This window comes from Diorhabda sublineata, chromosome 5 (assembly GCF_026230105.1).
Source record: "Diorhabda sublineata isolate icDioSubl1.1 chromosome 5, icDioSubl1.1, whole genome shotgun sequence".
Taxonomy (NCBI): Eukaryota; Metazoa; Arthropoda; class Insecta; order Coleoptera; family Chrysomelidae; genus Diorhabda; species Diorhabda sublineata.
The window spans coordinates 9,762,655-9,784,981 of record NC_079478.1 but is presented as its reverse complement, the minus strand read 5'-3'; the positions used below and the strand labels follow the sequence as shown (position 1 = coordinate 9,784,981).

Here is a 22,327-nt window from a genome sequence, read left to right as displayed (position 1 = left end):
TCATTTTAATATTGTTTCCTTTATCTCTTATTCTTCTTATTTTCCTTCTTTCATTCCATCACATCTCCAAGAAACCGGGTAAACTGTTTCCGCTACGATTTAAAGAGTTCACTACGTAAATCTCAGAGTGTATAGGAATGGAAATAGCCATATTGAGTTTAACAAACTTTTCTTCTACCCACTAGTCCAATATCGTATCTTAAATTGTATATATTGCTGAAAGGTCTCTTGAGTCATGCTATGAAGGCGTAAAATAATGAACACTTTTTTAAATATGAAGAGAAACAATGTATTCCTTATTACAAAATGCTTCAAGGAACCATTATGGTATTGAATTTAACGTTTATAAGCTGTTTATCGAGAACTGCGTGGGTGGTACAATTGTCCACTATCGCGTAAAGTTTGATTTAAAAATAACGTTGAAGGAATAAGAATGTAAAAAAATCAATAAAATCCATGGATAAACTAGTATCAAGGCACAATTCAGGTATTTAAAAAATGTTAACAATTCGTTGATATGCTAATAAAATGATCCACTCTCAAGAAGGTGAATACAAACAAAAACAAGTTTATACCTCATAAATTGTCGATGAATTATTCTTTTTCTTATAAAGATCTGCTAAAAAACACGGTCTCAATAATCATTTTTTTCTTAAATCCAAATATAATGATCATTATCATGCTGATAATATTGAAATTAGTGTTACATCGGAAGGAATAATTTATGGAGCATGATTTTTTTTTAATACACATTTATAGCAGGTTATGATAACAATATATTTTTCAAAATAATCCCCCAATATTTCAGATATTGTTAGTTATTGTAATTTCATCCACGTGTTCCAGAGAGAGAATTTGCTGCGAATTCGAAGATGTCGAAATTTTCAACACGTTAGTGATTTTGATATTCATACGCGTGTGTATTGTTTAGGCAGAAGAAGCTAGAGGAATCATATGGTCAAGATAGACAATTTGCTTATTGACACTATTTTGCTTCTTCGTGTCAAATTTTTGACCGATGGTTTGGAGAGGAAGGTAAACCTATTCTATCCCTTCACTATTTGGTCGTATTGGTTATTGGCATTCGGTCTCTTGTCGTACCGTCGATGATTAGTAATTTCTTTGACTGCGGACGACTATGTTGAACGTTGAAGCTGGTGCAGATATATTTCAATCAATATTTCCATCTTTTGATATTGTATTATTATAACCTATTTTTGAACAAATTTTGTGCCGAACCATTAAATTTTGTTTTGTATGCGCACTATATTATAAAGAAATACAGAGGAAGTTTAATATAAATATTTTACTTACTTCTGGGCTCTACATTCCATGGAGCAGTTTAGCTTCCTTTATTACACAGTTTCATTTCTTTATCCCTCGCCCAGTTTTTCCAATTTTTAACTTACATTTATGTTGGGATTTGTTCTACCACCTTTTTTCAGTTGTAACTTTAACTATGTTTTTTCTCAATTGAAATTGCTCCTAATTCTCCATCCTTTATTGGTCCATATATTTTTCTCAGAATGTTGCTTTCGAAAATAATACATGTTTTTGAGTGTACAATTTTCAGCTGCATTAGTGACAATAGGTCTAATTAGTGTTTTATACGAATTTAGTTTCAACTTAATATCAGGGAGTGGGGTGCAATACATCGTAAGATGGGGGAGACAAAGAAAAATATACTGGTACGCCTACGTGAGAAAAATGGAAGAGAGTAGACTGCCACGCATCATACTTGAAAGGAAAGCAATAGGGAAAAGAGGACCCGGACGACCTTCTAAGACAGGGATGGGGAAACTTTTTTAATCGCGTGCCAATAACACTAATTTATTGTGCAATATTAAGAAATAACATTTTCAATTGCAATTAATTGAACTCAAGTTAGCTGCGAAGTAAAAGGTTGAGGAGCGCTGGTCTTTGTGGGAACATGTGACATATGGAACTGTTTTTGATTCTGCATGCATCATAAGCCGGTTCCATTTATGATGCTGAATTGTTAACAATGAGAAAAGGAGGTGATCCGAAAGCCTATTTCGAAGACAATTTTTTCTTAGTTTCGTTATTGAAAACGTTTCTCCACACAAATAGCTTGTACCAAACATAGCCATTATTTTCTGGGCTTGGGCAATGTAATTTCTGATAATGAGAAAGCTGTACTTGATTTTTGTTTGATGGTCGCGGGCCGGATTTGAACGCTTTGCGGGCCGGAGATGGTCATCCCCATCCCTGACTTAAGAGATGGATGAACAGCTGGCAATCCACCTCCCAGGAACTGAAACAGAGGAACCTGCAAAACTAAAAGATCATGAGATCTTAAAATGAATAAGAAGAAGAAGAAGTTTTAACTTTCTCGTTAGAAGAGGGGATTTGGGCAGCTTAATCATTGAAAAATAGCATCAATTCCGAGCAGCCAGTCTAGTTTCTACCTCCAGATTTACCGTATTTATTTCAGAAATGTTTGGTCTTCACAACATTTCAAATCCAGAAACTTAAATCCCAAAGGAACTTGGGTTGGGTTATGAAGAACATAATAAACACGCACGTTTCAGATTTATTGGACCTTAAATTTTACTTTGTATATGGTTAAGAAATACATAGAAAGTTCAATATAAATATTTTAATTAATTCTGGGCTCTACAGTCCATGGAGCACCTTAGCTTCCTTTATTACACAGTTTCATTTTTTCATCCTTCGCCCAGTTTTTCGAATTTTTAACTTTCATTTATGTTGGGTTTTGTTCTACCACCTTTTTTTGGCAAGTCTAGTCTGTCTTTTCTAATTTTTTCCCACTATATAGATATTCTTTATTGCTCTTTCTTCATTCATTTTCTCCAAAAATCCAATTTTTTGTATTGTTTAATTGTAACTTTAACTATGTTTTTTCTCAGTGAATCATGCTTTAAATAACTCCTAATTCTCTATCCTTTTTGGGCCACATGATATTTTCTCAGAACATTGCATTTGAAAATAATACATGTTCTTGGTCTAATCAGCGTTTTATATGAATTTTGAGTTTTAACTTTCTCGATAAAAGAGAGGATTTAGGTAACTTAATAATTGAAAAATAGCATCGCCTAGTTTTCATCTCCAGATTCATTTTATTTATTTCAGAAATATTTTTAGCCATCACACTTTAAATCTAGCAACGTTAATTTCAAAGGAAAGGTTGGGTTATGTTATAGACGTTTTATGCACGTTTTAGATTTATCGAACTATCATTTTTTTTAAGTACAGTATATAAAAAAAGCATCGAAAATTCAATGTAAATATTTCAATGGACTTTCTCTCCACCTACGCAAATTATAATAATCTTAACTCTTATTCCACTTGACCAGAGACTACTTTAATGTATGAAACTTCTTGAGACATTCTATATTCACAATAATTATAAAATTAACAATCATCTCAGACAAACGGACGGATGTGGTAATAAAAGTACAAACATAGAATTATTAAATATGAAAAAGTCATCATCAGGATTCAAAGGATAATCTATAGACGTGCAATGAATGTTTATTCGCTGATTTGAAACATTAATTCTACTGTTAGCTACTTTGGACTCCGTTGAAGAACGAACAATGAAGATGTTCTCTATTTTTTCTGTAGCTTTATCAAAACTACAATCTCTTTATGTTATGGTTCCGGATGATCTTCCACAAGTGCATTATATAATACAATAACCAATATTAAATAATGTTCCATTGCTTTAGAGGTTCACAAGATTATAAATATTTATACTTGAAAACATGAAATATCGGAGAAGTTTCAATAGAAAACAATAAAAAATAATGGTTTTATGAAATGATAAAATCTAATCACAGTACCTCGAATGAAAACATTAATGAAATAAACACTATATTGAAATCGAAAAACTTGATCATCATTGATTTCTTGTATTTACTATCGATAAGAGAAAGCAATGAAGGTAGAGGAGCTACTAATCTGGTTTACTCGACATCTATGGTTACAAATGAAATCTAACACAAGACTATTGAAACTAATTACAGGACTATTAAGATCTTTTGTATGTGGCAGAATTATGAGATTTTATTAACTTGATTTTGAAGTATGTTTTACTCCTTCTTATTGGTGATATCAGTATTATTATCAATACTATAGGTCTTTTCAATTATTCTTTTAGTGATATCAAAATGGAAAAGGTTTCAATTAGGTTGTGGGTAAAAACCAGTTTTACGACATTCCCGAAGCAATAGCTAATTTTCTTCATCATTCATCATTCATTTCGAAGATCTTCTGCTACACTTTTGGTTGAATATGGGGGAGACTTGATGACACTAAAGAAACATGGTGGTTGGAAGTCATCAATCGTCACTGATGGGTATGTTGATGAATCGGTAGCCCACAGGACAAAAATAGCTAATAAAGTATTTAGTGATGAAATAACACCAGATTTGGGATCAAGTATATCAACGGGATTTGTGATAGCAGGAAGAAATATAATTTCAACACAAGAATTGTGCATGCAATAATTGTACTTCTGATATAAAGAAAATGTACCTTTATTGTTCAATAATAGAATATTAAGTACTTAACAAGAGTTGTAAGTAACCCATTACGCACGAAGTGAAAAATTTCATAAATTTCACGAGTGCGTAATGGGCTTACAACTCGTGTAACGCACTATACTTTTTCTACGCCCATTCATGCATGCTACTTAAGAAGACGTGTCGTATTTTTAAAGAAATTGCATAATGTGCTGCCTACATTTAGGGGCATCAATCTTTCAAATTTAAATATATCTCGCTAATGCTAAAAGTCTTACGTAAATAAAAATTTGATTGTAATTAAATTAAACCAAGAAGTTCACGTTTTCTTCTCAAGATGCACGTGTATGTTATGAGATCTCATTACGTGCATGTTATTAGTAAATGTCATTTACAAGGAATGTTGAAAGTGCGATTTTTGACGTTTACAGACATGGGCGTAGAAAAAATATATTATGTCAAATGTCAAACTTCTTTACTATCACAGAAGAAACCATTTTCTCTGGGTTTGCGTCATACTTACCAATGGCGCGAAAGTACCAAATAAATTTTAGATATTAAGCAGGTATTCTTCTGGTGTTTACCTATGTGAAAACAAAATGGCCTACGACTCCTATCAATTCAATTTCTCGTTTAAATAGATTTGTGATTACCAATATTTCGAACAATGTTGGATACAAACTTTATTTTATTGTTTTTTATTGTTTTTATTGCGTACTACAAGAAAATAATCATTCTCTCATTTGAATGGCATTAAGGTAGGCATGTAGCCGGACATATTCATAATTTTTGATTGCGGGTCCGGTCAACCTCGTGCGGCATGTCTATTACCATTTAAGAAATAGCATATTCAAAATCGATGAATACCTAGTTAAGAATGCTTTTCAAATTCCTCTCTTTGAAAGAGTTCTTTCCGTTGATAGGTCAGCAATGGTCAAAACAACGCTACAGATTTTATGTTGATATTTTAGGTCAAATGTTGATTGCAGAATTTTATTCAAAATTGGCGTCTAAAGATTTTTAGAACTGCATTTTGAATAAAAATGAGCATCCAAAGCGGGTGTCTGATCTAAATTATTTGTATTAACTTAACGAGAAGAAATTTTGTTTTGTTTACACTGTTTTGATTTGGAAAGCAATAAATAGGACTTATTTGTACCATTACCGATATAACGATATAATTTGCAACCTCTGTTGTCAGTTCACAGTATTGCTCATTTTTATTATGGTAAATATAATTGGTATTGTCTTGTTTCTTTTTAAATTCATCGACTTTTGCTAGTTCTATCTTTAATTAGTGAATATTAAAGAATTTATTTTTTCTGAATATTTTACAAGTTGTCGACGCAGTGTGGACGATCTGCTCTGACAAAAGTAGGATACCACACAAATTAAGTTCTATTGTGACTTCAAAATTAATTGAATTCTGGGGAAAGCATGTATTATAATAACACGGAAGTCGATTTATTGAAGATTTTCTTAGCATTAAATATAAACTCAGTGGACGATGTTGATAAGAATATAAACAGCTCCTATGGGGAATAAATATGAAACTATAAGAAAATGAAGAAATCTGAGACACGTGGACATTTCACTTTCAAATGGTTTGGTGAACTGCCAATATTCAAAGCTTAATTTATACTTCAAGTAAGCGCCTTACGTAAGAACGATAGCTTTGCGCAAAATATTTTACCTGGGATACCATACAAATAAAACATGTTCCCAGCAGTTGTGCTGATGTCTCTGCTTCTGCACCGATTGGCTTTATTATATTAATTGAGTTGTCTTTTAGTTCACATAGCTTGCTAAAGAATCTTCTTCTCAACGTTTGCTTAATATAGAATAAAATGAAGAGGCTATGTTAAATGTGTGGATGAATTCTTACCAAACACTGCTACAGCCTACTGATGATACCTTATGCTGAAAAAAATAAATAAAATAATAATATACTCATGGCAAATAAAGAAGTGATGGTTATCAGAATTATTTATCCAGCCCTGTAAATACCCAACAGTGACTTGTACTTGAGACTGATTACTCGCATTTTTAATATTGATTAATATTCTTGCTTTTATTATTATTTTACCCGTTTATTTTTTATTACTAGCTATGAGTACGAGTTTTGATAAAAAAATACGGCGAATTCATTTAGTAAAATAAAAGTATAGAGAATAGAATGAAATTTAAATTATTCTTCTTGAAATCAGTACTCTTGGCTAGCAATACTACATCAAATTCATGACTGAATGTATTTTTTGAAGACTCATCCCAATACTGCTTTAATCTACTAAGTCATAGCCCTTTTAATGTCGAAAATTGTGTCAGAAAATTTTTCTTGTAGTACATTTCCTTTCTTGGTCGTACGAGATTTGGAGATCTTTATTAATATATCAAATAATCAATTGCATGTTTGAACGAATCGGCTTTGCTTTTTTGTATGTTTCACGCCCTTAAATGTCTTGTTTCCACTTATAAATTGCTTGTAAGCAGTCTTCAAAGTTATTATATTATAACAATGAATAGATACAGATTTCAACCTCTCTCGAGCTTTTGTGAACCCTTCAATCAACTTAAAACAAAACTGTTGGTACGATGTCGCTAAAGCTACTGCCAAGCCGGTGCTGGTTCAAACTTATGTCACTACTTTTTTCAACACATGAGAGGATGAATGATAATAGTTGAAATGAATACAGCGTAAGTAACCATTCATTCACAGTATTTTTCATCAGACCAAGGTTTGAGTAAGAAATGAATATTGTCACTTAAATAATCAGTGGTTCCAAACAATTTCTTTACTCTCTTTAATTGGTGTCGAAAGGAGTGGTGTATAAAAATAATCGTACCAATAAACCTTCTGCCAACATCCAGAAACATAATCTTTCTTTATGAATTCCAGTCTGTAGAGAGAACATTTCCAATTTAAGTTCACTACAGATCAAGAAAATATAAAGTTTATTAGTTAACAGTTTTTTATTGTTAATTTTTTTTTCGATAATAAAATCTAGAAATGTGTTTTTAAATATGTTGTGCTTAAGTGAACAGTTTCCCATTATACTACTGGTTTATAAATCATTCACAAACGCTGCTACAAAGCGAATATATTATTTATAAAAGACAATCTTGACCTTATGTTATTTAGTAAAAAAATTAATTGAAAAATGTTTTATAAATGATGAGTATTTTTTTATAATGCTTAACATGCCAACCCATTTCGATATTTTATTGATTTTGAAGTGAGATCGCTTTTTCAGTTTCAAGAATCTACATTGGGATTAACATTGTAGATACTAATCATATGACTAATTTTCATGTTTTACGACCTATTTGTTCTCTTCAAATACGGTTACAAGAAACGCATGGTAAATGTTCATGAAGCACAACAACAATGTCGAAACGTCACAAATTGAGAAAAAACATTAGATTCGTTTCTGCCCTACTTCCACCATCCTGTGAACATTTATTTGCTGCGTAATATTTACCAGTTATATTTTTTCATCTTTTGTGATTATTTCTCACTATATTAGTATCAATTATACATGCAAATGAATTGTTTATAATATAGCAGGTCCGATTAATTCATATGAAATTTAATTGCGGAATAAAATCAGATCGGAAAAGTATCTACATGCACCAACTGACTGTTTATATAACAGATAATTAGTCAATATTTATCGTCGATTTAATTCGATAATTTAAAATGGACACTATTGCCTTTAAATTGAGAAATTTCTATAAGTAAGTGACGTTGCTTTTGGAAAGCTGAACTAATTCCCTTATTTTATAATCATATTTGTAACAACTTTAAAAATACTTAAAAAAATAATTAGTAGAACGTATTGAAATTTCAATTTAAAACTATTAAAAAAATTGTTCAGAGACCAAAATATGTGCTCTTTTGCTTCTTTTTTTTGAGTTTTGTTAGTAACGGTTTCTCTTTTGCATTGGAAATACTGATTTAAAAGACTAACAAAAAAAACAAAATAAGCCTTGAAACCCATCTCTTTGGCCGTTCTGTGCAATTTGGTTTATTATGTTTATCTTCCAACATTTTCAATATTCCTTTGCTTACGTATTATGGCACAGTAGTCACTTCGGATTTATTTATTCTAACATTTGTTTTTGTTAATTTTTGAAGAAATTAATTTTTCTGGTACTGGGTTGGAGGGATATTCAAGGCCCGCGTTGGTAGGATCGCATAACCTGAACTAGTAATTCTTGCTGGGGACGAGAAGGATGGCAAAGAATAATTACCCGCTACCATAAACAACGAAATCATGAAGTGTGCTGTTTTAAATCACATGATAGATATCTAAAAAAAAGGAAACAAAGATAACTGGAATTTTTGTGTGCATAATAAAAAAAGGAAAGAAAAACTTACCAGCGAATATAAAGAATAAAATCACCAAAAATATACTAAAATTAACTTTGATTTAAAGTGTAAATAGGTTGAGGAAGAAGACATTCCGAGGTACAGGAATGGACAGGCAAGGCTCGCGTTGGTAGGATCGCATGACCTAAAGTAGTGATTATTGTTGGGGACGTGAGGGATGGCAAATAATTACTACCCGAATTCGAAAACATTGCGAGGTTTTATTGGATTTCTCGAACGAAGTGGGACGGACGTCTGTAAGAAAATAATTTCTTCAAAAACTCTAATGTTAGAATAAATAATTCAGGAGTGAATACTGTGCCACAATACGTAAACAAAGAAATATTCAAAATGGTTGAAGTAAAACGTAACGTGCTAAAGATCCCATGGACTGCAAGAACAATAAATGCAGAAGTGCTAACCAGAATAGGCAGAGAAATATCACTGATAAGGACCATAAAACAAAGGAAAACAGTGTACTTAGGTCACATACTCAGAGGAGACAATAATACTCTTCTGCAAACAATTATGCAAGGCAGGGTAAATGGTAGACGGGGTGTCGGGAGAAAGAAGAAGTCGTGGCTAAGGAATGTGAGAGACTGGACGAATATGAGTGTGCCAGAATTGTTTCACATAGCAAAATATAGAGAAGCATTTAAAGTAGTGGTCGCCAAACTCCGTTAGGAGAAGGCATGGAAAGAAGAAGAAAACGTAACAAGCCAAATGGCATACCATTTTCAATATGACTAATTAACAATAACATCAATGCATCGAAAACGAATTGAGATCGACTTCTTAGCAACGTCAAATATTTTTTATTTGTACTTTTTACAACCTTTACTGTATTAAAGCCGATAAACAGACCGTTCAACTTAGACCATTTCTACATGGAAACACTCCAATAATATCTTCGTCGGTTTTGTTATTTGTGGATAAAATTAATTTTCTTTGGATGTAATTAACAAATATCATGTTTTGCGCCAGCTCAGACAAGGATCGTATAAGTCAGCAGTTAATTTTAGTTACAATTTTTCAAATCACATTCTGTTGTTAATTCATTCATGTCCCAATTTATTCCACCTTTTTCGTTATCACAAATTTTTATAAGAAACCTATACCATTGGACAGGAGTTCGCAATAAAAAAAATTTTGTTGTTACCTTTGTTTTTCTAAGTTAATAACTAAATTAATGTTTTTTTTTATATTTGTAGGGTATGAGTGAATACGACCGAATACGAAGAGCCTGTTTAAAACGCGGTGAACTATGGGAAGATCCTGATTTTCCCGCATCCCAATCATCTGTATTTTATCATCAAACACCACCTTTTCAATTTACTTGGAAAAGACCTAAGGTAAGCACTTTGGAAATATATACGAGTGTACCTCGTGTATCTTAAATGTCGTTGCAGTGTCAAAACGACAGAAATAAATTCAGGAGAATCTAAAACTTTCGCCTGCAACGTCCACGGCCTTTTAACGAGGAAATTTCGGGATTTATCTTTCCGAGTCTTTCTCAATTTGAATAAATCTATAAATTAATGTGTATCAATCTATATTATGAAGAATACGATACTACTACCAAATTAAATAGAAGAAAAGGTAAAATCGTTTTCTGGGTATATGAAAACATTGAAAAAGACTACACTTGATGTTTATCTATTCATTCAAATAACTGACATACTTTTTAAAAGAACTACAAATAACATGAGCGATTGTTTATTCTGAATACGCATTGAAATTCACATTAAAAAGATAATTACAGTTCTACGAAAATATACCGTATCACTCAATAGTTATTCTGTCAAGTTATATAAATATACCAAAATAAATAAAACTTCATATTACACCCTGTAAATTGGGTGTATGAATGAGAATGCGGAAGTATCTTGCATGAATTTACAAAAATGTTGACTAACCGGTGTCAAGGTGAATTAGCAATATGTTAAACGTCTTGTAATGTGGCTGAATAACTTTTTTAAATATGGGGCGTTATATTATTCCACTTCAATGTATACTTAACAAGTATACCTTGACTAAATACGAGTCAATGAGTTAAGCATGTTCCTCGAAGTTAGGCTGTGAGAGGCATTTCCAATAGGTTTATTATTATGCACATAGTCAGAGTCGGCGCAACATAAATGTAATCGTATAAAAAACGTAAAGAAGCAAAAACCTTTGATGATTAATTGTATTGAAATTAACCTTTATAGCAGCGTTTCTCAACCTTTTTCAGCCACAAACCCCTAGAAAATCAAGCAGTTATTACAGATACAAAATAGATACTTTATACTCTTTATTATAAAAAATATGAAAAAAATTTAATGTGAAGGTTGGTGTTGCAGATTCCACCTGTAATTTGTTTCTGTATTTGTTTTTTGTATATACAAGAGTAGAGAATGCCTTTTCACATAGGTATGTTGTTGAAAAAAGCAGTAAATGTTTCAGTGCTTCGTCCGATATCTCCTTATAATCTGTCTTTAGATTTACCCAAACTCTTGATATTGAAGATTTTTTGAAATTGCATCTCAATGCTGAATCACAGGATATTTCTATTAATTAGTTTCCTTCTACATCCGTTTTGAAAGGGTCTGATATTCAATTTTTATTTTTGTCGGGGACTGGAAAATAATCCCGAAACGAAGATCTCAAAACGCGGAGGTGTGTAACCATTTCATCTTGTTCTTGTGTTGGCAATATTGCTTCACCAGAGGATTCCAAAAACGCTGACAGTGTCGAAAAGTGATTGTATTTTTTTTAATTGTACGATTTATCCAAAGGTCAAGCTTCTTTAGCATTGTTTCAATTTTATCATCGACTTGGAAGATGTTGTTATCTCTCCCTCGTAGACCTAAGTTCAGCTCGTTAAGAGCACTAAATATATCAGCTAACTATGCTGCCATTGTAAGCCATCCAAAGTCATTGAAGTGATCAACACGTTTGTTGACGCCGTGTGCGGAATTCTTCAAAAAGAACATTTTGATCTCATCTCTCAGCTCGAAAACACGCGACACAACTTTGCCACGAGACAACCTTCCGCATGCAATAACTACTGCTTGTGAATGCTTCCCATTTCTTCACAAATGATACCAAAAATACGGGAATTTAAAGGCCTAGCTTTAATAAAATTCACCACATTATGTCATCCAACACTATGTTTAATTTTTCTGGCATATTTTTAGCTGCTAATACCCCCCCCCCCCCTATGAATGCAGCAATGATGCCAGATAATAGCTGGATTCATCTTTTTCAAGCGTGCCTAAAGCCCTATTAGTGTCCCGGTCATAGCCCGAGCACCGTCGGTGCTAATTGGCACACATTTGTCCCATATAATTTCATGAGTGGATATAAAGTTGTTAAACACTTCAAATATTACATCATCTAAAGTGTACAAAGGCAGAGGTAAACAAAATAAAAAATCCTCGTAAAATTTGCATCATTGCTAATATCTGTGCTCTCATCTAATTCCGAAGCATAAAATCTGCTCGCTTTAACGCTTAAAATCAGCTGCTCTTTAACATTTCCAGACATTTCATCAATTCTCTTCTCTTCACTGTGTTGTTTTATAATGTCCAATTATTTTGAAGCACACACCTAACATAGCAGAAACCATAATTTTAGCGCAATTATTAGAATTAGCAATTATTCTTAGTAGGACACAAATACAGCACTCGTTATTGGTCCCAGTAGCAGTCTTTATCATTATTTTTGCTGTTCTCATAGCGAGGCTTTAACTATGAAAAAGGCTTTTGATTTCTCACGATATTCTTGATGTTTTGTTTCTAAATGACGTCGGAGTTTGGTCGATTTCATCGACTCATTCGACAAAACTAGAATATGACGCACTGAGGTCTGTTTTCCTGTTTAAATTGGTACTTGTGATATCGAAAGTTAAATATTCGTCGCAAAACTTACGACGTTTAACCTTTGCAGTCGAGGGTTTTTCATTTGCTTCGTCCAAAGCGGAGTCATATGGTTTTAACCATCGTTTCAGTATCACAGGTCACAATAACTTGAACAATGTAATTTAATTATTCTAATCTCGAACGGAACGCAACACAAAATGATTGCACTAGTTTGCGAGCAGTGCGGTACGGGGGGAAGAGTCACGGCCCTTATTTCACTCATACACATCATTTTAATTCATTTAGTCTCGCTTACCGCACGTTGGCGCACGTTCCCCATGCTAACTAAGCGTAGCGAGAAATACGAGAAATTACCATTTATGTATGGTCCAGAGATGACCCCCAGGGGTCCGCGGACCACAGGTTGGGAAACACTACTTTATAGTATATCGCGTCTAAATCAGCCTTTGAGATCTGATGACTTTAAACTGCAGAGGCATAACAACTATATTGTTTCCTATTTCCTTACTCCTCGCGCCGTATGATCTAAGAAATTATTTTCTAATTTCTAGGGATATTTTATAATAAAATCAAATAATAATTTTGATTACATATCAAAAATTTAAATATTCAATTATAGTTCGATTTTTTTGTAATGCGATGTTTCTGTGTGTGTGTAAGAAGTTATTTTTTTTTTCAATTTTAGGAATTATGTAACAGACCTAACTTTATCCAAGATGCTCCAGCTAACTTTGATATCAGTCCTGGTAAAATGGGTACGTATAAACTTAGTGAAACAGTGTAAGGTACATGGGAATTGAAACAAATCTGTTCACATATTTTAATTTTTACGATTTACTGGAAAAATAATTCAAAATTCTAACTTTGTTCCAATTAGTTTATCTCATAAAAAAATTATTAAGATTCTGGCCTGTTAGTCTAATAATATATTCGCTCTATTGAGAGGGTGTTAAGAGTTGTATTTTGTAAAAAATGTATCTTGAACAACTCACAAAACAATACGCAAAAAGTGGATTCGTTCAATAAAGTGATTGACTATTTGAGAAAGTCGTTTGGGTGCAAAGCGTCAGATGATTTCCTCGTCCAAAAAATATCAGTCATTAAAGTTTATCTTCAGTCTTCGAAGACTTGGTTATTGAATCGCGCGTTAGATTTAGTCTAATTGTGAGTATGTGGTATATTGATAGCATAAACAGTATGGTCAGGATCAAGATTGTGCACAATATTTGCTCCGATTGTGAACTCATAGATTAGAGCTAGATAAGATAAACGGATTCTTTCTCATCTTAACAATACACCATACTACAAGTTGATTTTAAAACACTAGTTACACCTTACTTGTACCATGCGACTTCTATTTCACAAAAACACTGCCTGTTATTGGTTGAGTACAAGAACATTACTTTGAAGGAAATTAGAATTATTACTCTGTTTAAATGACATATTTGACCTTTTTATCGCATCATCTTATATATATATATATATATATATATATATATATATATATATATATATATATATATATATTTCTCATTGTTTCTTTTCCTGATTGATATGTAAGACTTTTCCATCACATCAGCAATAAATTTAAAAATTATTTAATAAAAATTAAAATCTAAAAAACTTTTCAGGCGACAGGTGGCTGGTCTCTTGTTTGGGTATCTTGTATCTAAACAAAGGTCTATTTTATCGAGTAGTACCTGCAGATCAGTCTTTTTTTGGAGAACAGTACTGTGGAGTATTTAGATTTCGTCTTTGGTGGTGTGGAGAATGGACCGAAGTTCTAGTCGACGACCGATTGCCAACGGTTCAAGGGAAATTGGCGTTCCTGCAATCACATTCCGATAATTTCTGGCCGGGATTATTGGAGAAAGCTTATGCCAAGTAAGTTTGACGTGAATTAATTAGAAATAATTGTAATATTTGTTATTCGTATACAATTTCTTTCTTTATACCCTTTTTCTGTTATATCAAACGTGACATCAAAAAATTATTTACAAATATAATAGCCAGCATTGAACTATACATTATAAGTTATTTGCAAAGATACAGAATCTCCCATAACATTGTATCACCGTAAAGTTATGATTTTTTTACAGAAATACAAAATATTTTCCACTTTCTTGTTACAACATATAAAGTTGTGATATTATACATATTGTCTAAGTCTAAACTTGATAATTCTGTAGGTATTTCAACTTTTTTTGGAAAAACGTGTACTCCGAATTGTTTACCAGTCATGGAGCAACAGATTACCTATTGTGATTTTTCGAAAAGTGTATTTAAGTACCGTAACATTTGTCGAAGGACAGCCTCGCACTCATAGAAGTGTTGCTCGGCTGTTTCCAGAGCTATCGTGAGCTTCTCAAATGTTCTTTAGGTAGTAATTCACTGTGCTGTGTCCAATCAATATATGAATAACACTCCTTAGCTCGCCTTTCGAGTGTTTCAAACCTGGGCTCTTATTCGGTAGTTCTGATTTCCTCCAAAATTTTAGGAAAGCATATATAAAAAGAAAAGGTTTGTTTATAAAAATACCACTCCAAATATTTAAGGATCACCTAATTTTACTCTTAATTATGTGATATAAATTTGTTGTAACATAAAAGTGAACGTTGTTTCTATTCTGAACAGACCAAAATCGAAAACGCATTTTAATGTGCCTATTCCAAAAGTTACGCTTCTCTTAAAATCAGTCGCAGCCAATTCTTGGTGTAGTTGGATGTAAAAAATGCATCCCTAACTACTGTCTTGCTTGTTTGAAGTATCTTGTTAAATTTGAAAAATATTAACAAATTAACAGATTTACAATAACACTTTAAGTGTGTCTCCTTTCTCGGATACTTATATCTTAAAGAAAAAATTATATAAATTGCACGGTTTTTGGGCAAGTTATGAGAAATTCGTATTTGAAGTAGAATAAGGTGTTTCATTGAATAAAAGAGGATTACCGGAAAATCCTATAATTATTGTAAATAAGTTTTACATGTCCAGTCTGGAGATATATTGGTAAATAACCTTTCGAAACCTACAGTTATATCGATATTTGGCAATAAAGTTTATCACCATAATTCTGCATTCTGCATCTTTTCGTTTATATAGTGCTTTACCCAATAATTGTATACTGTTTAACACCATTGCTAAGTTATCGATTATTACAGATTACATGGCTCCTATGAAGCTCTGAAATATGGATCTTTATTAGACGGCTTAGCGGATTTGACTGGTGGATTGACAGAAAGCATTCCGGTACGACAAGACACTACTTCATGCGCAAGACTCTTATACAAACTTTTAGATATGACCTCAATAGTCACTTGTACGATTCAAGCTACCAATCAGGTTAGATCACAAAATTCGGAAAAATTATCTAATGGAGTACAAATAGGTATAAATTATAGGATACAATCTATAGAACGGACTGAAACATTTAATGGAGAAGGCATTCAATTGTTGAAATTGAAGAACCCTCTAGGGCAATCGCCTGAGTATACATCCTCCGTTCTTGTAGATTCACCAGAATGGTATGTTAGAAAGTTAATATTAACAAAAATAAACATGAATATTTAATTTACTAGGTCAGATATATCCCCACAAGAATTGGATAGGATAGAAGGAAAACTTCAAGATGGAGAATTTTGGTTACCTTTCTCCCAATTCATTAAAACCTTTACACATTTAGAAGTAGTTCATTTAGATAGCGATACAAGTCGAGATGAGCCTAGTTTACACAATAAAAATACCTGGCAGATGAGATTATACCAAGGATATTGGCAAAAAGGAGTATCAGCTGGAGGTCGGTATACTATATTACAAATCAAATTTAACCTGATTAATTATATTATTTAATTTGTAGGTTGTAGAAATAATCCAGATACATTCCATATCAATCCACAGTTACATCTTTTACTTAGTGAAATGGAAGAAGTTATAGTCTCTCTCAATCAACATAGTATAATGGAACCAAAAGTTATCGGCTTCACCTCGTATCTTCTATCGAAAAATACCAACGAAACGATAGGAAAAAACTTTTTCAAGAAAAATAAATCTATGTTCAATTCCCAGTATACCAATAGTAGACAAGTCAGTCACAGGTACAGATTATTTCAAACGTGCGATCCATGAGTTCTTAGCCTAACATAGAAAGAAAGGTTATTTCCACACACTTTTTTCAAAACGTCTGACTAAAGCTTCTAAGCCACTAAAAAATATGATGCATCTTTAGGATCAAAATGTTCACCTGTTCAATTTTATTGTCGTTGATGAATATTTTACTTTTTAACCAGAAGTAGTATTGACTGGAGCATTGTCATGAAGCAAGCGCACACCTCGACTGCTTTTGCCGCAACTTTTTTCAATAATTATTTGACGTAACTTCTTAGTAAGCTAAAGTAATATACCGCGTTTACGGTTGTATTTGATTTCTTGAAATCAATCAAAAGAAGATCCTCGCAATTCCAAAATATTATAGCCATCACATTTTTGTGCTTTTCGTGACCTTTCCATTTTTTCGTACGGGGTCTCCTTTCAGATTTCACTCCATGGATTCTCTATTGGATTTTGGATCATAGTAAAAAATCATAATCATTAAACTTTCTTGGTCCTCTTTGAAAATTCTTAAAGTCGCTCACAATATTCTGGACGCTGCTTTTGCACTGCGATGAGTGCACCCACCTCGCACTAATTTTTGTCATATTCAAATGTTGATGTAGGATTCTCAGAATACTTATTTTTATAATGCCTATCTGTGCTGCACTTTGTTCTGTTTCTAGTCTTCTTCTTCTACTAATTTAATGTCTTCTGGGGTAGTCAAAGTCACTAGACTTCATTCTGTTTTGGATTTGGGTTAGTGATAATGCCTATTTAGTCAAAAATTTCATAACAGATTGAAACTCGAGACATTTGAGACAATATTCAAAACAACTTGACAGAATGATCGTTCGGGCTCTACTATAATAAAATGGATGATACTTTGATTAGAGCTTGTTGAGTCTTGTCACTGATGCGTGCATAAAGATTTTTGCGAAAGCACTCTATTTTTATATGAGTCTAAAAACTCATGGACTTCACTACGTATATTCTCCGTATTTTCAATATTGAATGTATTATATTTATTATAAGTCAATTACAATAAGCTGCTAATCGGTAAGCCAACACGCGGACGTGACAGCTAAAGTAGCCTCCTCAGAAACTCTACTTTTGAAACTGTATTAATCTTTAAGCATTGCTTCACTTCACTTCACGTCACTGGAGAAAATGAATTTTCATGAAAATTCGAGTATTATTCTTTTAGGAGTGTTATGATCGACTATGTGAAGTTATTTTTTTTTCTAAAAATCCATTAATAACTCCTTTAAGAGTTTCCCAAGCTTTCTTTTCGCTTCATTCTAAAACTCTCCTAAGGCAGATTCCTTCAACAATTAACGAATTTGTTGACCAATAAATATGTCATTTCTACACCCTTTCCATTGTTTAATTCCAAGTTATTTAAGTTGGGTGAAGAAGAAGCTATAAACCTGTAAAGAATACTTCAAGTAGCAAATAGAAGATTCCTGTTCCTATTTTTTTACATTGACAATTTTGCGTTTATAGGCGGAGCTAAGCAAAAATAAAAATTGTCTAAATGGTTTGTAGAATCACATGAAACTATAAGAACAGCAAAAGTCATTAATCTTTTGTCACTTTGGAGCTACTCTTGTGATATTAATGAACAGGAGCTGTTTATATTTGCAGCCCAACTTTTCCTTCAAAATAATGGCGATGCATTTTGTTGAAAGCATAAAATGAAATTTCTATAGATGCCTCTAATATGTACTTATAAAGTATTTGATTATACTTATATTTTTGAGGTTTCCATGGAAAACGATGCGGATGAAGAAGATACATCTACACCAAATGTAAAGTGGATGATAATGCATCCTGTAAACCATTTTTTCATATTTCCACAAGCGCTGAATATATTTTTTTTAATAAAAAGTATCCCTTATGTTCATCCACTAATAAACAATGTGTGTGCCAAATTTCCAAATCCAAATCTGTTCTGCAGTTTTTACATGATTGACTATCAAACTTTCACTTATAGAGGATGAGTAAAATTGAACATTCATCAATATTCTTGTTACAGATGTCAACTTGAGCAAGGTGGTTACTTAATAATACCAACAACATTCGAACCTAGTCAAGAATCCGGATTCACTCTTCGAGTATTCTCCTGTAAATCGTTGAAATTGAAGCTTCTGGATACGGTACCGCAGCTTCTTAAATCGGCAATCGTTAAAGCACCTCCGCTTTTAGATGGAAAAAGTTTCAGTCAATACGAAGCAGTATTTTTACAATTGGCCGATGAACATCGAACAGTTAATGCTTTCGAACTTCAAGAATTACTCGATGCTTGTTTACCAAATGATTACATTAAAAGCTGTGCTTCCATTGAAGTTTGTCGGCAGATTATTTTGACATTTGAGGTAAATATAACTACAACTCATTACCAAAATATAAGCTATACACAGAAGATTCGCTCGTATCTGGGAACCATGTCTGTTAAATTAAAATTCATTTGCAGACCACACTAGTTTCTCTTGGTGCAGCCCTGATCTCACGGCAATTCATAGGACCATATCTAGTGACCTAATCACCCTTGAATAATGGTGCGATTCTAATTGTCTCTGTTTCTGTTTTTTATTGTCATATTGCCGCCTTATCTAAAAAATTAAGTTCCTCCTGATTTGCGCTGAGATCAGTTTCCAAACAACTGAACTTATCCACCTCCTTAACAATTTATTATGCCCTTATTGAGTCGCATCCCCGATGCACCCCTCCCTTCTGGGGACTACAAAAAAGAGCTGTTAGATATTTAGTCGGTCTAAACAGCAGGGCTCATTGCAGGGACTTCTTTAAAAGATTAAAAATTCTGACTCTTCCTTATTCATCTTTGAATCCGTTTGCCTAATTAGTAAGTGCTTCTCCGATTTCAGAATGCTGAGCACGACCCTTACCTACCTACTCCATGTTCAGAATTAGTTAAGGGCTCAATACAAAAAAATGCACAATCACTTGCCAATTGAAATCACATCAATATCATATTTTCCCGCATCCCGCAATAATTTGAGGGTATATTTACTGGGAAGTGTCGTCTGCTCTAATTCTAATCTATTCTAATTATAATATTTTTCTTTCGTATAATGAAGCTTTTGTCTACAAATTGTAACCATTTTTTGATAATAAAGCATTTTTCTCTCTGACTTCTACAATGAAGTCACGTTTGTTGCATGAAGTATTTTCATTAGTATTCTAATCATACAATGAGAAAGGCAACACCTAATGATTTGTCAAAAATTTCAAAGCTTGGCAACAATCTAGCTCGCGATTACCTACCGATGATTTCAGAAGTCGATTTTAAATTGTGTAACTACATGTTCAAGGAAACAATAAATCTACTTGAAAATTACGGAGAATTTTGATTAAAAAGATATACATAAAACGCAATGAGAGGGTAATTGAGAGTTTGGCACGTAGAGAAAGAAGATATTGATTGATAAATTCGACCTTGTACAACAGTCACAGGGTTGTCCAATTAGCCCAAAGATAGATTGTTACCTATCCAAAATATTCTTTAATAATCAAATCACAATACTTGGCTTAATGGATAATTTACAAAGGAAGAAATTTCTGGTTTTTCTGTTGAAAACACTGAAATAGAATTTTGTTGCATATTGAACAGATTAACATATCTTTGGATTAAAATTTCTTGATACAAATTACCAATTACCTGTAATTCATAGAACAAACTTTAGTTTTTTTTTTATTATACTACTTTATTATAATTACCAAAAAGTTTTCATTAGTGATTGAACTCTATGGTTAGGTTAGATTAGGTAAAGGTAAAATTATAAATGTGAATGCCTCACAGAGGACTCAAAATACGTGCCGCTGTTTCATAGTACCAAGTTCATTATAAACTTATTTAAATGATGATAAAGAAGGTGGCTTGTATTTTTTCAAACTTCCGATCGTTATGATCATATTCCATTAACTCAAAATATTAAAAATCTAATTTTCTCATTATTAAATATATTTGTAGATGTCCGGCAACGGCAGATTGAAATTCAGCGATTTCAAAGATTTAATGTGTAGTCTAAAATTTTGGCAAACTGCATTTAAAAATCACACTAAAGAAAAAACTGGAATTCTCAAAGCGGAAAGATTAAGAGACGCATTGCTTGAAGTAGGATTCCAACTTAGCAGCGATGTTTTAGCAACTCTTATTCTGAGATATATGAGAAAAGATGGGACACTTAGATTCGGCGACTTCGTGTCTGCATTATTGCATTTAACTGTATCTTTCAGTAAGTATTTTATCTCAATTTGATTATTTATATTATAAAGCACTACATGCTCTGACTGTCCATAGCTCTTTCAATAACGTTGTTTACTTCATTTTATTAGTAATGGTTACTAATAAAATACTTCGTTGATCTTTCTCACCACAAGCTTAAAATAATTTTCTTATGGATCTAGCTCTCCTCCTGTATCATCTTTCTCTTTTTTGTTTGTCTTGCGTATAGAATTCCTACAAACTCCGCAGTCTAAATAACATAACCTCGCCTTGATTTTGATTTTTTCCTTTATATTAATTCGCAACCTTACAGTATAATATACTATCTATCTACTACTTTCATTGACTGATATACTGAGTAAAAACGAGGCTGTGCGAGCACCGAAGATGCTGAACAATTAGGACGTCCAAAAGAGGCGTTTATTCTAGAAAAATTATAGGTATTTGGAAGACATCAATGGTTTTTATAATACAACAAAGCGCCTTTCCACGCGTTTCTCCGCGATGGAACAGAAGCAAAAATAATTGATGGTTAAGAAAACTTTTCAGGCAGAATTTTAGCGTCAATATGTGAACAAGAATGGAACCTAAAATTACCCCGAAATACTTGATTCAAAATAGATTTATATGACCGGCGAAAGCTGTCAGAAGTGAGCGAAAATAATAAACAGCTACTGAAATTTATATTGTTGGTTCTTTTAATGGAGGAAATCTAGAAACGATCCCAAATGCAGGATAAAAAAATGCACAAATCGATAGAAACGATAATTGTCATTCAATGGATCATATCTACTTTAACGCTGCTCCTTCCACCACATTCTCTAAATAATGTTTCCTAACCACTGTCTGTTCCAAGAAAAGAAAGATCAATTAAATTAGCCAGTCATCATCGAAGCAGAAACCTCTTAGTTGCCCAATTAATATTTGTTCTGTAAAAATAATATAGGATGGCTGTAAGCTCGGCAGCTCTTGAGATCTGCTTTGATTTCTATAGCTTCTTTATGGCTTCCATTTTTCGATTTCTTTCCTCACTGACTCGTTACAGTCTCTCCCTCATGATGTTCACCTCCCTTTATCCTTGCAATTTTTAATGATTGTTTGCTTTTCATTCAAATAACAGAAAATAAAGAGAAAGTAGAAATGACATTCTTTTATTTTTCAATATTTTTCGCTTTTAGGTATTTTTGAAGTCAAGGATCCCCTTCAAAATGGAAGTATAAAATTGAACCTAAGTGAGGTAATTAATGATTAA

The 22,327-nt window shown here is 32.7% G+C and overlaps 1 protein-coding gene across 1 annotated transcript in view; it reads left to right on the top strand.

The window, feature by feature from the left end:
- LOC130443822 (calpain-C) overlaps positions 1-22,327 on the top strand; it is a 41,822-nt gene that overhangs the window by 19,319 nt on the left and 176 nt on the right. The window contains exons 2-10 of the mRNA XM_056778682.1: positions 10,089-10,229; positions 13,426-13,495; positions 14,372-14,624; positions 15,902-16,264; positions 16,319-16,536; positions 16,597-16,834; positions 18,865-19,204; positions 20,821-21,085; positions 22,254-22,312. Of these exons, the coding sequence (XP_056634660.1) occupies positions 10,092-10,229; positions 13,426-13,495; positions 14,372-14,624; positions 15,902-16,264; positions 16,319-16,536; positions 16,597-16,834; positions 18,865-19,204; positions 20,821-21,085; positions 22,254-22,312 (1,944 nt within the window). The 5' untranslated portion in view covers positions 10,089-10,091. The remainder of the gene's footprint in view (positions 1-10,088; positions 10,230-13,425; positions 13,496-14,371; positions 14,625-15,901; positions 16,265-16,318; positions 16,537-16,596; positions 16,835-18,864; positions 19,205-20,820; positions 21,086-22,253; positions 22,313-22,327) is intronic.